The sequence below is a fragment of the Sorex fumeus genome, unplaced genomic scaffold, assembly GCF_029834395.1.
Source record: "Sorex fumeus unplaced genomic scaffold, SorFum_2.1 ptg000037l, whole genome shotgun sequence".
Classification (NCBI taxonomy): Eukaryota; Metazoa; Chordata; class Mammalia; order Eulipotyphla; family Soricidae; genus Sorex; species Sorex fumeus.
This window is the reverse complement of record NW_026606094.1, coordinates 53,172,248-53,189,463: the sequence shown is the minus strand read 5'-3', so window position 1 is coordinate 53,189,463 and position 17,216 is coordinate 53,172,248. Positions and strand designations below refer to the sequence as shown.

The 17,216-nt window shown below is 37.7% G+C and overlaps 1 protein-coding gene across 2 annotated transcripts in view; it reads left to right on the top strand.

Moving 5' to 3' along the window:
* Positions 1–17,216, top strand: part of THSD7A (thrombospondin type 1 domain containing 7A) — a 486,579-nt gene that overhangs the window by 405,496 nt on the left and 63,867 nt on the right. For both annotated transcript variants that reach the window (XM_056118708.1, XM_056118707.1), the window contains exons 12-13: positions 5,485–5,679; positions 6,652–6,915. In XM_056118708.1, the coding sequence (XP_055974683.1) occupies positions 5,485–5,679; positions 6,652–6,915 (459 nt within the window). The remainder of the gene's footprint in view (positions 1–5,484; positions 5,680–6,651; positions 6,916–17,216) is intronic.

Genomic DNA, 17,216 nt, shown 5'->3' with positions numbered 1-17,216 from the left:
AACTCTTCTTAGTCTACTTAGTCTCTGTTAATTTTGTAAGTTAAATTTATGGAAGGTGTCAAAGATGCACAGAAGTAGGGAGACTAATAAGTACTAATAGCACAGTCATCACTCACTCAAATATTTTTAGCAAGTTGCCATTCTTAATCAATTGCAGTAATTTACATACTTAAAAAAGATTTGGCTGGAGTATTTCACTGGACTGGCGATATAACTGAAGTGACAAAGCCTAATATGTGTGAGACCCTGAGTTTGATCCCCGGTAGCATATGGCGCTTCTTGAACACAGTAGTTATTGCCTCTATTAAATAAAAATTCAGTTAAATTATTTCAAAGATACTTCCGAATTCAATACATATATACTTATTTTCATTATAAAATTAGCATTATTGGGACTGGAGACATAGTACAGGGGGTAAAATGCTTGCCTTGCACACGATAAACCCAGTTCCATTTCTGTCACCCCATATAGTCCCCTATGCATTGCCAGGAATAATCCTTAAGCAGACTCAAGAGGAGAAACAGAGGGGCTGGAGTGATAGCGCAGTGCGTAAGGCATTTGCCTTGCACTTGGCCAACCCAGGTTCAATTCCCAGCATCCTATATGGTGTGCGAGCACTGCCAGGAGTGATTCTTGAGTGCGTGAGCCAGGAGTAACCCCTGTGCAATTCTGGGTGTGACTCCAAAAAGCAAAAAAAAAAAAAAAAGAAAAGAAAAAGAGGAACAGCAGAGAATATGGTCCACTACCAATAAATTTGTTATTAAAACACAAAACAATTAATAAACTTGGGGGGGGTCACACCTTGTGGCAGTGCCTTGGGGCTAATCCTGTCTTAGTGCTTGGGGGTCATTTTTGCCTATGGATCAAATCCAGGATCCTGCATGCACTGTGTGTGCTCTAACCCATAGACCTTTCTTCCCAACCCAGTAACTATTTAATATATTCTAATATCTCAGCTGTTTAATTTTCCCCAATTGTATCAAAAATGTCAGTATGTGATGTTTATCCAAACCAGTGCTCATAAATGTCTCCATAAGAGGTTAAGGAGCATGCACCAGATCCAGTTCACTCTCCAGCTTCCTATGGCCTCCTGAGTACCACCTGGATGTCACTGACACTACAAGGTCAAAGCAGCATGCCATCTTCAGGCCCTGGCACGGAAACATCAGCACAGCAAGTGTCTTACCCACTGTACTATTACTCTGGCCCTCGAATATTTCTGTCACTTTCAGCTTTCAACCAATAGATTCTAGCTCCTTTTTAATTTAGACCCTTTATTTGTCAAAGAAACAGTTTTCCTTAACTTTCCAATATTGTCTGAACTTTCACACCCAAAGTCATAAGAAACCCACAAAGTGTATTACATGGGTGTCCCCTGACTATTATGTAAACAATCTATTATAACACTTTAATAAAAATTATCATATCTCATATGGTTTTGTATAGTACAATTACAAATAAAATAATCAGACACCTAAGTTAAACCTGGAGACATTCTTTACAATAACTATTTTAATGTATATAAGATTTCAGGATGAATTATCCTAAGGACAGCATGCAAACAAGGCCTTAGCCCAGAGGAAAAATTGTTAAATCATTCACATTATATCCTCACTCCATCTGTCAATACAGATGCAGTGTGTTTGAGTTCATGCAGCTTTCTGATATGCTTCTATGCCATGCTTAGTATGATGCATATTTTCTATAATAATAAGCTCTTTACTACTGTGAAAACTACCCTATATTCAGTGTCTTAGAAATTATTTTTAAGATTTATAAGAAAAGACTCAATAGTTTCCTTTCCAAACATTTATATTTTCCTCACCCTAATAGCAGGAAGTTCATCTGAGATTGCATTCCTGTCTTTGAATGTGTTTCCTCTAAGTCAGAGTAAAAACAGTATGAGATGTATGATAAATTTTCAATGTATTGTACGAATGGTGTAGTTGCTGCTTGCCTGGATAACATTGCACAGGTAATTCATTTGAAATATACTGTCGAAAGTTTCTGCTAAGAATAGTTAATGCTGAGTGAGTTTCTGAGAACAGATATGAAAACTACCCTTTTTGGTTTATAAATAGGTCACGTTCCTCCCCTTGTTCATCGATTTGCTCAAGCGGACCCAGTAACGTCTCCATCATGAGATTTCTTGTTACTTACTGTTACTTGTTACTTACTGTGTTTGGCATATTGAATATGTCACGGGTAGCTTCCCAGGCTTTGCGTGCGGGCAAGATACTCTCAGTAGCTTGCCCGGCTCTCCGAGAGGGGTGGAGGAATCGAACTCAGGTCAGCCATGTTGGCTGCGTGTAAGGCAAACGGCCTACCTACTGTGCTATCGCTCCAGCCCAGGTTTATAAATAAAGTGTTTAAGAGTTTATGTACAGTGGATGTGTAGAGAAAAGAGATTGGAATTTAAATTAATGTTTTATTTCTGCACAAAATAAGTTTGTTTCTTGAGTTGAATTAATTATGGGTTATTCTTTTTTTTAACTGTTTTGAATTTTTAGTGTCTCTTAATGATATAGTTGGAACAATTATAAAGTAAAATTGTAAGTGAGAAACTTAATGCTGAATATAAAGTAAATATAAAGTAAATTGTAATATTGTAATAAATTGTATTAATATAATACAAGACAAAATTGTGATCAATAATATTGTAATAAAATTACAATATAAAGTAAAATTGTAAGTGAGAAACTTAATGCTGAATAGTGCATATAAAAATTTTCTATTCAAGTCATTGTTTGAGAGAGCAATATTAATGAGAATATAAGAGTAGTTTGGTCTACTTTGAACCCAAATTTAATTTTCTAATGCCGGGTTCAATTCCTCCACCCCTCTCAGAGAGCCAGGCAAGCTACCGAGTGTATCTTGCCCACACGGCAAAGCCTAGCAAGCTACCAGTGATGTATTTGACATGCCAAACACAGTAACAAGTCTCACAATGGAGATGTTCCTGGACCCGCTCGAACAAATCAATGAACAACGGGAGGACAGTGTTACAGTGCAGTGCAATTTCAATTAGAAATGGCACAACCTACTTCACAACATAGGGTTCTAAATTGTGAATAGCTTATTTCCAAAATCAATCCTTCTCGTGATTCTTACATATCATGATTAGTAAAATGATATTTTTAAATATATATTTTTAAATATATGCTACTTTAGCCATTTAAATATAGGATACTTTGGCCATTAGCCATCAAAGTTTACCAAGTTTAAGATGTTGAAGAACTCAGCCCTGTATCTTTCTACTTAGCAATTGTTGAGACAAATGCAAAATCATATTATTCCATTAACATACTATAACTTAGAGATTTCTCCTATGTCAGTTCACAGATGGTGTTCTTCCAACCTATCTGCTTAAAATTTTTATTCATCCCTTGAGTTTAGAGTTCCATATAAGCAGCCATTATTTCAAAGTTTGTCATATTACCAGTGTGATTATATGCTATTATATTATTTGTTTTGACTTTGGTATATTGGCCATCAAAAACAATTCAGTCTGGTAGTTCTATTCAGCTAACTAAGTCCTTTCTTGTACTTCCTTGGCTTACATAATGACTCATTATTCTTTGACTTAGTGGGTTTCAGATAAGACTGTGCATATGAAATATCTGAGCAATTTGAGAATGCTTATTCCCCCATATAGATGCTTATTCTTATTCTTATTCCCCATATAGAGTTCTTAAAGTTGTGGAGCTCTGCAATGAATATCCCAAAACCTATGATTTTAGTAGCATTCCTGGGTTTTCAGATGCAAATTGTTGTACATTACCTCCTAGAGTAGTGGTCTCAATCCTCAGTTGCATTTTAAAACATCAAGGATTTATAAAAAGTCAGTATGACTCAGGACCCTCAGCTTAACCCATTAAATCAGAATTTTTCCTTTACAAAAGGTGTCCATCCAGATTGTTATCATCTACAATCAGATTTAACCTAAAACTATTATTTTTCTGCTCCAAGTTGTGAATCTCATTGGTGCATTTGCATTTTTTGCATCACACCTTCATAGAGTCCACCACTGCTGCTCCCTACTCTGCCAAGTTTGCTAATCTCTATAATTCAAGAACCTCTTTTCTTTTCAGATGGGTTGGCCAGTGTTTCAGTGTTCTGCAAACTAAATGAAGACTTATCTTATAGCTAAGAAATAAATGAGTATACATCTGCATTTGCACAAAAATATATCTGGAAGCATTTGGTGCGAACTGTGTTCACCTACACAGAAAATCCTCCATGCTAAATTGTTAGTTATGTCCTTTTGCATACCCAGACACTCAGACCTGCACTACTAGCTATTGAGTTTTAGTTACACAGATCCAGAAAATGGTGTCTAGTCTGAGACCCTTATTGCTCTACCTGTCATTTAGAATCAAAATGCCATAACAGAGTCTTGAACGAGGCAGCAATATGCAGCAGTTTCACACTACGTCATAAACCTGAAAAGACTGTGTAAATCAATCTGATCAGGTCCATTTTAGCTAGCTCAATATAGTCTTAACTTGAAGAGCAAGGTCTAAATGTTTCATATGATTTCTCAATAAATTACCGAATTATTTTTAAAACCAATAAGAAGAAATGCTTAAGGGGAAAAGATTTTTTAAACATCACTTGCTTTTTTCTTTAAAACTAGTTTTTTGAAAGGAATTTTACATACATGTTTAGTACATAGATTCAAATATTTCAGGAGAGTAAAGAGGAAAATAACAAGGGTGAATCAAAAAATGTTTGACCATTTTATGGAAAAGCTATTTATAAAATGATGAAGATTAGGGAAAGTTTTTGTTTTTTAGTTTTTTAATTTATTTTGTTCTTATTTTTAATTTCGTGGTTAATATTTGTGCATGTGAAAATCTTGTAGACTAGAGGGGTAGGGATAGTTTGGCACTACCTCCTCCACTACAAAACCACCTCAGCAATCATTCATTCTGTGTATCTTTTTTAAAGACTTGCTTTTTGTGCAAGTGGCTGTTCTTCCCCAAACCTTTGATTCTATGTTCTTCCATGAAGACCGTGACAGAAATGTCTATATAGAAATCCTACAGTGTTCAGTGATATAGAAACAGATTATAGAGGTATGTAGCATCATCCTGCAGTGGCTCTACGAATAGTGTGTTCAAAGTAAGCTATTATCAGAGCCTATATATTATTTATTCAACTCCTAAATAATTCATTTCTAAATATACTCCACATGTGACTTGAAATCCTTAATAGCATCTAGTAACTGCTAAACATGCGTGTGTTGGGGGACTTTTTTGTGTCACAAAAAAACACTGAGAGTTATCTGTCATTATAAATAGTCCATAGGATCAATGTAATGACCGCTGTGGTTATTAGAAACTCCCTATCATATCCCTGTGGCAAATAAAAGTTTAAAACAAGATTCCTATGATTGTGCAAGAAATGTGGGTTTATTCCTGAATTACAGAGACACATAGACATTTTCATTTGTTGTAAACAGCTTTATGTTTTCCCTGTAGCCATTACTTGTCGGAAGCAAGATGGAGGGCAGGCTGGCATCCACGATTGCCTCGGGTATGCGGGCCCTGTGCCAGCCCTCACCCAAGCCTGCCAGATCCCCTGCCAAGATGATTGTCAGTTTACCAGCTGGTCCAAGTTTTCTTCCTGCAATGGAGACTGTGGTGCCATTAGGACCAGAAAGCGCACGATTGTTGGTAAGAATAATTGGGATGCCAAAGCCAATCATTGGCAAGGTAGAAAACATAATAAAAGTCGAACCAAGAAGATTTTGAAAATGCATTTGGACAGTGCCTGAATATGCCTTAGTGTTCCTTTTATACTGATACATGTGTCTTTTCATGAAAATTGTCAATGAGATTTGCATTATGTATGGTCAGTAGAAAGGAAAAGTAGCCTTGAGAACATGGTGGTACATTATTTTCCTGTTGATTCTTATACTCTCTCTCTCTTTCCATCCCGTATTTTTACACGATTTAAGGGAGAAATTTATGTTATGTCAAATTTCTTATTCAATAAAAGTACTTGAACATTTGAGAGGATTTTCTTTTGCTTTTCAGGCCACATGCAGAGGTTTTCAGTGCTTTCTCCTGGGTCTCTGCTAAGAGATCACTTCTGACATGCTTCAGAACCACATAGGATAGTGGCAGTAGAGCCCAAGTATACCATGTGCAAAATCAGTGCCCTGCCCATTGCATCACCTCTCAGGCTCCATGAATAGTTGTTAATCATTTTGAAGAATATAAAATTAAGCAAATCAGTTAGTACTTTATGCAACACTGTTTTCATATGACAATTTTTTTATTTTTCCAAAACTAGACTAACAGTCCTTATTTATAGGATCATATTGAACATGGTTAAAAATGGAGAAAAGAATTTTAAGAAAGGTATTCTTATAATGCCCAAAAGTAGAGAGAGAGTATGGGGGAAAATGTCTGTCATAGAAGCAAGGGGGATACTTGGGGGCGGGTGTGCAATGCTGGGGACACTGATGGTGGAAAATGTGCACTGGTGAAGGGATGGGTGTTCAATCACCATATAACTGAAACTCAAACATGAAAGTTTTGTAACTGCATCTCATGGTGATTCAATAAAAACAACAACAAAAAAAAAGGATTCTTGAATTTAATGGTATGTTTCAACTTAAATTGATGCTTTCTCCTTCACAGGAAAAAGTAAGAAGAAAGAAAAATGTAAAAATTCTCATTTGTACCCACTGACTGAGACTCAGTATTGTCCTTGTGACAAATATAATGCACAGCCTGTGGGGAACTGGTCAGACTGCATTTTACCAGAGGGAAAAGTGGAAGTGTTATTAGGGATGAAAGTACAAGGAGACATCAAAGAATGTGGGCAAGGATATCGTTACCAAGCAATGGCTTGCTATGACCAAAATGGCAGGCTCGTGGAAACGTCCAGATGTAACAGCCACGGTAATCCAATTTTTCTTTAAGGTTTTTATTTGCTCTCTTTGGGGGGAAGTAAAATGTGCATGTTTCTAAATAGCAGGGAAATAAACGATTACAAAAGTTTGTTATAAATTGAAAATTAGCACACTGTACATTTATCATTTGTGTTTCACAATTTTTTCAATGACTAAAAATTGAAAATTTGGCTGCTCTACAGGCAGGTAAAAATGATGCAAAAATCTCCACTGGGGCTCGTAAGACTATTTTGAAAATGTCTAACAATTACAACAAACCTGTGTACAGAAACGAAGAGAAAAATTTTTAATTCAATTTGAAGATGAATTTTTACTAGATGGATTTTAATTTATGTTTTATTGAAGTAGCATTCCATTACAGCATTACATGCATTTTGGGTGTACAACACATATATATATATGTATATATATAACACACATTATATATACATACATATACATACACTTTATAGCTAAAAGTTCAGTTCTGACTTTCACTGTGTAATTTTTCCTTTCATCCCACTTTTCCCATGTCCCTTCCTTTCAGTAACCAGTGATTGATTTTGTAGTCTAAAAGCAAATTTCCATTTTATTTCGCTTGACTGTTGTCATATGATATTTGTCTTTGCTTACTACATTAAACATAAAATTCTTTAGGTCCATTCATACTGCTACAAATGGTAGTCTCATCTATTTTATGATGAATAGTTTTTCATTGTGCATTTATACCACATCTTCTTTATCCATGCAGCTGAATAGTTTCTTAAATTGCTTCCAGTTCTTAGGAGTTGTACTGATTCTACAACAAATATGAGAGTCAAATAGCTCTTTGAATTAGTATTTTGTATTGAGAGGCAAATAATTAGAAGTAGAATAACCAATTTATATGTAATTTCTTTTTTTTTTTTGTTTTATTTTTGTTTTGGCGGTTGCACCTAGAGATACTCAGGGGTTTCTCTTGGCTCTGAACTCAGTGATCTTTCTTGGTGGTTCTCTGGACACCATATGGGATGCTGAGGATCGAACCTGGGTCAACCCTGTGTAAGGCAAGCACTTTAACCACCGCACTATCTCTCTGATCCTCTCTATTGTTTTTAAAAATATCCATCTTTTTATAATGGCTGTAGCAATTTACATTCTCAATATGAATATAAATCCCAGGGAATAATTTATGACTTTATTCTCTCATAAGTGTTGGTTCTTATGTTTTTATGTTTTTTTCTTTTTTTATTAGTGAAACACCATGAGGTACAGTTATAGGCTTACAAATTTTGTGCTTGGGTTTCAGTTATACAATGATCAAGTGCCCATCCCTCCACCAGTGCCCGTCATCCATCACCATGGGTCCCAGCATCCCCCCCACCCCCCATCCCTCCCGTCCAATCCTGCCTCTGTGGCAGGGTATTCCCCCTTGTTCTCTCTCTCTTCTTTTGGGTACTGTGTTTTGCAAGAGAGGCTTTGAGTGGCAATCATGTTTGGTCTATCGACTACTTTTAGCATGCTTCTCCCACCCTGGGAGGGTCCTCACAACACCCTTCATTTGGTGCTCTCTTCTCTATCTGAGCTTCTTTTCACCTAGAACGTGTGGCTGGCCTTTCATTCATGGAGCAAAATTCCTGGTACTAATCTCAGCCATTCCTGGGTGTTAATCTCCCTTTTTGTTGCTTTATGTTCCCCAGATGAATGCAGTCTTTCTGTGTCTATCCCGCTCTTTCTGACTCATTTCGCTTAACATGATACTTTCCATGTAGTACCACTTGTATGTAAATTTCATAACTTCATCTTTTCTAACAGCTACATAGTACTCCATTGTGTAAATATACCAAAGTTTCTTTAACCAGTCATCTGTTCTTGGGCACTCAGGTTTTTTCCAGATTCTGGCTATTTTAAAGAGTGCTGCAATGAACAAACAATTGCAGATGTCACTTGGACTATACCTTTTTGCCTCTCTGGGATATATTCCCAGGAGTGCTATAGCTGGGTCAAATGGCAGATCAAATTCTAATTTTTTGAGAGTCGTCCATACTGTTTTCCAAAAGGGTTGGACCAGCCGGCATTCCCACCAGCAGTGAAGGAGGGTCCCTTTCTCGCCACATCCGCGCCAGCACCGGTTGCTTTTGTTCTTGTGGATGTGGGCCAGTCTCTGTGGTGTGAAATGATATCTCATTGTGGTTTTGATCTGCATCTCTCTGATGATTAGTGATGTAGAGCATTTTCTCATGTGCCTTTTTGCCATTCGAATTTCTTCTTTGCGAAAGTTTCTGTTCATTTCCTCACCCCATTTTTTGATGGGGTTGGGTGATTTCTTCTTGTGGAGTTTAACCAGTACCTTGTATATCCTTGATATCAACCCCTTGTCGGATGTGTACTTGGTGAATATCCTTTCCCATTCTGTAGGCTGTCTTTGTATTTTGGTCACTGTTTCTTTTGAGGTGCAGAAGCTTCTTAGTTTAAGATAGTCCCATTTGTCTAGCTCTGTTTTCACTTGCTCGGCCAGTGGCGTGACATCTTTGAAGATACCTTTAGCTTCAATATCATGGAGAGTTTTGCCGACTTTGTCTTCAATAAACATTATGGATTCTGATCTGATGTTGAGGTCATAAATCCATTTTGATCTTACTTTTGTGCATGGTGTTAGGCAGAGATCTGAGCCCAATTTTTTGCATGTAGCCGTCCAATTTTGCCAGCACAGTTTATTGAAGAGGCTTTCCCTGCTCCATTTCACTTTTCTTGCCCCCTTATCAAAAATTAGATGATTATATGTTTGGGAGGAAATGTCAGTATATTCAACTCTGTTCCATTGGTCTGCAGCTCTGCTTTTGTTCCAGTACCATGCTGTTTTAATTATTACTGCCATCATATCAACAAAAGAAAAGATAAAAATCATATGATCATATAAATAGACGCAGAGAAAGCTTTTGACAAGATCCACCACCCATTCATGATGAAAACCCTTGCCAAAATGGGAATAGAGGGGACTTTCCTCAATATAGTTAAAGCCATCTACCACAAACCTACAGCAAACATCATCCTCAATGGGGAAAAACTGAGACCCTTCCCCCTAAGGTCAGGGACAAGACAAGGATGCCCACTCTCTCCACTACTGTTCAATATAGTACTGGAAGTGCTTGCAATAGCGATTAGGCAAGAAAAAGATATTAAGGGCATCCAGATAGGTAAAGAAAAAATTAAGCTCTCACTATTCACAGATGACATGATACTATACTTAGAGAACCCTAAAACCTCTACCAAGAAACTCCTAGAAACAATGTATAGTAAAGTGGCAGGCTATAAAATCAATACCCAAAAATCTATGGCATTCCTATACGCAAATAGTGAAAGAGAAGAAGGTTCTTATGTTTTTAAATAATAACTATTCTCTCATTTAAGAGGTATTATTCCTTAGTTGTTGTGTCTTGCCTTTACCAAAAATAAAAGATGACGAACATCTTTCCATGTACTTGCTGGCAATCGGTATATCTTCTCCACATGAGTGTCTATTCAAAGTCTTTTTTTAAATCAGGTTTTTATTGTATTATTTCATTTTACGAGGTTTTTGATGCATTTTTAATGTTAAGCCATTCTCAGACATATAATGTGAGGATATTTTTTACTTGGTAGAATATTTCAATTTGATGGAAGTTCTATCACTTTATAGAACTTTTGGATGTGATTTTATTTTTTTAATTATTTTTCCTTTACCAGTGGAGTTGAATCTCTAAATACATTTATGATTTCAAGGTCCTAGAATGTACTATCTTTTATTCGAGTCTATGTGCTGTATGGTTTCAGGTATATTAAAGATCAGTATCTTTAGTGCATTTGAAATAATTTTTATTCATGGAAGTGGACTAGTTTCATGCTTTTTCATGTGGCTGTCCAATTTTCCTAATTACCATATACTGCAGAAACTTTCCTTGACCCATTCATTGTAAACTCTTGTCTTCTTTTTTGTAAATTATTTGTTTTTAATTACGTGATTTTATTTCTGGGCTCTCAAGTTTGCTCCATTGTCCTGTGTGTCTGTATTTATATACAATGCCATTTTGAATACTGCAGCTTTGAAACATAGTTTTTAAAATTAGGAAATGCAATGCTTGCATTCTTGTTTTTTTTTTCCTTCGGGAGTGCTTTTTACTCTTTGTAGTCTTTTGCAATTCTAAATAAACTGCCATGATCTTTTTTTTTATTATTTTAGTGAGAGATAGAATTCTAATCACCAAACTTTCACTATTTGTCATGTAGTCAAAAATGTCATTGACAAGCAGAGAAGAAACATTATGATATCGTAGCTCAATAGTAGAACACATTCTTCCCACAGTAAGGATCTTGGAATCACCAGTGTTGCTCATGGGCTATTATTCTTTCTGTGCTCAGAAGTGATTCCTGGTGTTTCTTGGGAGACAATATGCAGAGCCAGAGGTCAAACCAGAGTTTGCCTACATGCAAAACAAGCATCATTTCTCCTGTAGCATATCTCTGTTGCCCCCCACCCCCACGACACACACAGACACACACACTTATTTTATTAGAAAATAGGTGGAACTCTAGGCCGCTTTCCACACACTGGGGCCAAGCCTCCCATATGAGTGAACGTATTCCTGGACTGACTGCATGGCCACTTTCACAGCTGCGTGACACATCATATGACACTCCCTGCCCATTCTCATGATTACCACACCATATTTGATGGAGTTCAGATAGTAGGCAACAAATCAAAGAGGGAAATATATATATATATTCATATTTTCAGACATATATACCAAAGCTCACATCACCCAAACTTTAACATGTTGGTGATATCCTATAGAATGTCTTAATGATTCCTGCCAAAATAGAACTATCTTCACACTGTTTTCTTCTATATGAACACTTTTTTGTAAGCATGTCCAGCAGTTCTTCATAACAGACAATACTAAATATATTCTTTCGTTTGTGTTTTGGGACAGGGATTAGTGCTTGGGATGGAAACATTATGAATTTGGTGGTGAGAAGGTGTAATGGTGGTGGGATTGGTGTTTGAATGTTAAATGTAATCAAATATTGTGTACTAAGTTATAAAATAAAACAATTTTAAAAATAGAAGGCTTAAGACAAAAAAATATATATATATAGGTGGAGGCAGAGAAATAGTACAGAGGGCAGGTAAGGTGATTGCCTTGAATGATGTCAAACTGGGTTCTATATCCAGTATTCTCTGAGCACCGCCAAGAGTGAACTCTGAGCACAAAACCAAGAGTAAAAACTGAATACCACCAGAGGAACACCTAAAAATGTTTTTAAATTTTAATTGTTTGCTAATTAAGTTGCTAGAAATTTATGAATAAGTCACCTTGAATTTAAATATGTAGTTCATTCTATATGTTTAGTTCTAAGTCTTACTATAGTTGTTCATAAATAATATTTCTTTTTTTAATATTCTTATGTTTTAGAGTAGAATTAGTTTAATTTATAGGAAAATAACCTGAATCACAGATATTACATATTTACAAATACTAGACAATTATCTTCCTTTCTTCACGGAGATAAGCCTAAGATTCACCTAAAATTTATCTTAGTCCAATCACTTAGGAAGGATAGTAATTACCCTACAATCTTGCTCAAATAACTTCTCTATTGATACTACTCCTCTGGTTTTATGATATAGTGAAGAAAACATGAATTATAGTACCACCCACATTTAGAACTGTCATGGAGACACACTTGTAGTAATCTCTTAAACATGTCCCTACAAATAAGTTTACAAAAGTATTGTTCTTTGTTCTTTTCTAAAAAATTATCTCGTTATTGCATTTTTATCAAAGATTATTCACTGACTACTAGTCAATATTACAAAGATGTTACCACAAAGTCTCCATAGTATTGAAAATCTGGATATATTTTTCAGACTAACATATGTAAATATATAATATTATTTCTAAGGTTATTCCATGCATTATATTTATTAAGTTAATAAATATAAAAGGTAAGAGTATAGTGTTTATAATATATATAATTTATAGTAATAGTTTTTTTATTCTGTTTAAAAATAACATAGGTGTTATAAATTAGATGCCACAAAAAGTGTAAATGAGTTTATGATATTAGATGACATGATGATAATGCAAAGATTGTTAATTAGCACTAATATAAAATTAAAGATGACTTTTAAAATTGTGTTTCTTCTGGAATGTGACATGTGCTTGCTAATGTTTAAATTGTTAAGTAGAGAGAATTACAAGGATGATCATTTTGTAACATCAGGTCTGAGCTTTGCAAGTGACTCATATAGCTTCACTTTAACTCTGATATGTTAGTTAGATGCTATGCTACCCTCCACTACTTAGCCACCACCACACTCCAGGCGCTTTTCAGATGCTCTGGCCAAGCCTCGCACTTAAGTGAAGCTGCACAAAACCAGGTAAAGTGGAAGGCTGTGACCTTAGACTCCAGGTTCAACACTGGACTTTAGGCTCATAGTGACCCAGAAACAGAGATCCTCTGCCTGTTTCCGTGAATCCAGCGACCAAGAGACCACACCCAGAAGACCCACCCTGCCAGTGCCAGATAAATATCTCATCGGCAGACCTCTACTACCTCCACTACCCAGCTGCCAACACATTCCAGTCCACTTTCCGGACTGCATGGCCACAACATAAGACACTTAATACCCATTTTTGCACCATATTTGATGGGGTTTAAATATGGTGTGAACCATGGGATAACCTGTAAGAGAGATTAGAGACTGCCCTAAAAGCCTCCATCCCAGGGATGGGTATCTGATCATTGTATAATCAAACCCAAGCACAAAAAATTGTAAATCTACAACTGTACCTCATGGTGTTTCACTAATAAAAAAAAAAATTAAAAAAATAAATAAATAAAATAAAAAAATAAATAAAAGAGTGGAGAGCCCCCCCCCCAAAAAAAAGCCTCCATCCCTCCCGGAGAGCCCAACAAGCTACCTACAGAATCCCGCCCACATGGCAGAGCCTGGCAAGCTGCCTGTGGTGTATTTGATATGCTGAAAACAGAAAAAACAATGGGCTTCATTCCCCCTGACCCTGAAAGAGCCCCCAATATGGCAGCATTATGAAGAATGAGCAAGGAGAGGCTGATAAAATCTCAGGGCTGAACAAGGCTGCCAAAACAAAGAAGGATCAAAATGATGGTCTGTACTTTCAATGCTCATACACTGGCATCAGAAGCATCCATCAAGGACCTGATGGTGCAAGCACAGAAAATGAAGTACGACATCATTGGTCTGATCAAGATGAGAAGGCACAATCACGTCACGACATTTTTGACACTGGAGAAGAACTGTTCCTTGGAACATGTGACAATAGAGGCATCGGTGGTGTCAGTGTCCTTGTCCACACGAACTTGGCCATGAGCATTGATTCATTTGAATGCCTAACATCCCAAATTGGAAGCTTACTCTTGAATAGATGTGGCTCACTGCCAGCAGTTTCTATCTTTGTTGTCTATGCACCAACATCCAACTATGATGAAGAAGGAATTGAGAAGTTCTACATGGAGCTGGAGAAGTTCTATAAAGAAGACCACACCTTCTACAGGATCATTGTCGATGATTTTAATGTTAAGATAGGACCAAGAAGGTCATCCAAAGAACTTTACATTGGGATCCATGGCCTAGAATGGAACGAACAGGGTGAGAGACTGTCTGAGTTGGTCATGTCGACCAAGACGATCCATGGTAACTCACAGGTCCAGAAGGCCTAATCTAAATGCTGGACATGGGAGTATCCTGGTGGAAAGGTCCACTACGAAATTGAACACATCATATTCAGTTGTCAGTTTTGCCTAACCAATGTCGCTATTGCCCCAAAATTCCAAATGGGATCAAACCACTGTTTCCTTCATGCAAAATCCTACTTCAAGGAGTAGGAAGAAAGGACTGCAAAGTTTAAGAAGAAAATTCCCAGAATGACCACCAACTGGGAGCTCTTTGGCACTATTGTGGCAATGTGGGAAAATGCCGTCATTGACAACATTGATGAGGAATACAATCGACTGGTTCAGCACCTCCATGACTGCACAAGGATCTCCATGACTGCACGAGGAATGCTGAGAATGGGAGAATCACAAAAAGAGAGTTTTCTTCAGAAACTCTTGAGCTCACTCACCAATGTGGTTTGGCACAAGCCTCAGTCAACCACTAGCTAACATTCGAGCTCACAATGGTGTGCAGAGAAGCAATAAAAGAAGATCTCAAATAGAGAAGAGGAGCAGTGTTGACCGATGCAGCAGAAGCCAGGAAAAGTATTCGCAATGCTCACCCATCCTTCGCCAACTAACAAGACCAAGATGATTGCCCTCCAACATCCTGATGGATCTATCACATCTTCCAGAAGGGCAATGGAGAAGATTATCTACGACTTTTACTTGGATCTCTTCGATAGCCACGTCCACCTGCCCACATACAAAATTCCGCATTTTAGATACATCATTCCTAGCATTCTCCCTTCAGAAATCTGACATGTCATTTCACCGGTAAAGAAGCATATAGCACCCAGTCCAGACTAGTCCAAACACCTAAAGAATCTGCCGCCAGTACTGCTGCCAGTACTCGTCAATACAGTGGCTCGGCTCTTCACACTCTACCTGTCTGAATGCAAGGTACTGTCCCACTGAAAAACCAGCAGGACCGTTCTGTTGTATAAGGGAGACATCCACGACATCAGCAACTATCGCCCAATCTGCCTATTGTCTCTTGTCTACAACTTATTCACTTGAGTCATCCTGAATAAATAGGCAGAACATTAGTCGGAGTACAACCAGGCGAGTAAGCCAGGTTCCGAAAAGGATTCAGCATGATCAACCACATCTACATGGTGACCAACCTCTTTGAGGTTTCACAAGAGTTCAAAATGCAGCTCTGTCTAACGTTCATTGATTTAAAGAAGGCCTTTGATTCTGTTGAGACTGAAGCAGTCATCGAAGTGCTAGCCAAACAGGGCGTTCAAACTCGGTACATCAGGATCCTCTATGAGCTGCATTACGGATTCACCACCAGGATCTCACCATTCTACAAGGAAGTGATCTTCAACGTAAAGGGAGGGGTTCAGCAGGGTGATACCATTTCACCAAAACTCCTCAGTGCCACCCTTGAGAACATCATGCATGCACTGACTGGAATGGGAAGAAATGGGAGTGAAGGTAGACAGTTGGCAACTACACCACCTCTGCTTTGCTGATGACATCATTCTAATAACACCAAATATTAGCCAAGTGGCACAAATGCTGGCCAACTTCAACCATGAGTGTGGAAAGGTCATACTGCAGCTGAATCTCACCAAGACATAGCACTGCACTGTAGCACTGACCTCTCGTTGTTCATCTATTTGCTTGAGCGAGCCAAGTAAACATCTCCATTGTGAGACATGTTGTTTTTGTGCTTGGCATATCGAATATGTCACGGGTAGCTTGCCAGGCTTTGCCCTAAGAGCGATATACTCTCATAGCTTGCTGGGCTCTCCAAGAGGGGCAGAGGATGTTCATGAAAAATGAACTAGTCCTTGACATGACACTTGCTCTCAATGGAATGAACATCTCTGATTGCATTAGCTATGTGTACCTGAGTCAAGAACTCAACATGAGGAACAACTTGGCACCAGAACTGCACCGGAGGAAGAGAGCAGCGTGGAGCATCTTCAAGAGCATCAAAGAAGTTGTTAATAGGATGAAGAACCTCTGTCTCCAGGCACATCTTTTTGACTCTATCATTCTTCCTGCACTAACATATGCCTCAGAGACCTGGGCTCTACAAAAACAGGATGAGAATGCTAAAAAGTCGGGTATCCCAAAGAGGAATCAAAAGATCTATGCTTGGAGTATCATGCTTCACTCAAATGAGAGAAGAAATCTGAAGTTCTGACCTCCATCGATGATCAAGAATCAGGGACACTGTCTCATTTGCCATAGCATTGAAAATCAGATGGGTAGGACACGTAATGTGACTTAGAGACAACCGCTGGACTAGAGCTGTTACCGAATGGATTCCACAGGTCATCAAAAGGATGCATGGCTGACCACCTATGAGATGGTCTGACTTCTTTGTCAAAACCCTGAGCAAATGGTTTGAAGCTCTTTGTATTCCTCGAGTGAGTAGATGCCATTGGGCTACACTAGCACACGACAGGGACGAATGGAGACATTGCTGGTGCGCACTTGAGCAAATAGACGATCAACAGGATGACAAGTGATACAAGTAATGTTAGTTAGATGTATAGTTTCAGTGAGCTGCTTAACAGCCTAACTTATTTTTTAAAAAAATTACTTTAAAATATACTCATGGGATGGGAGGTAAAA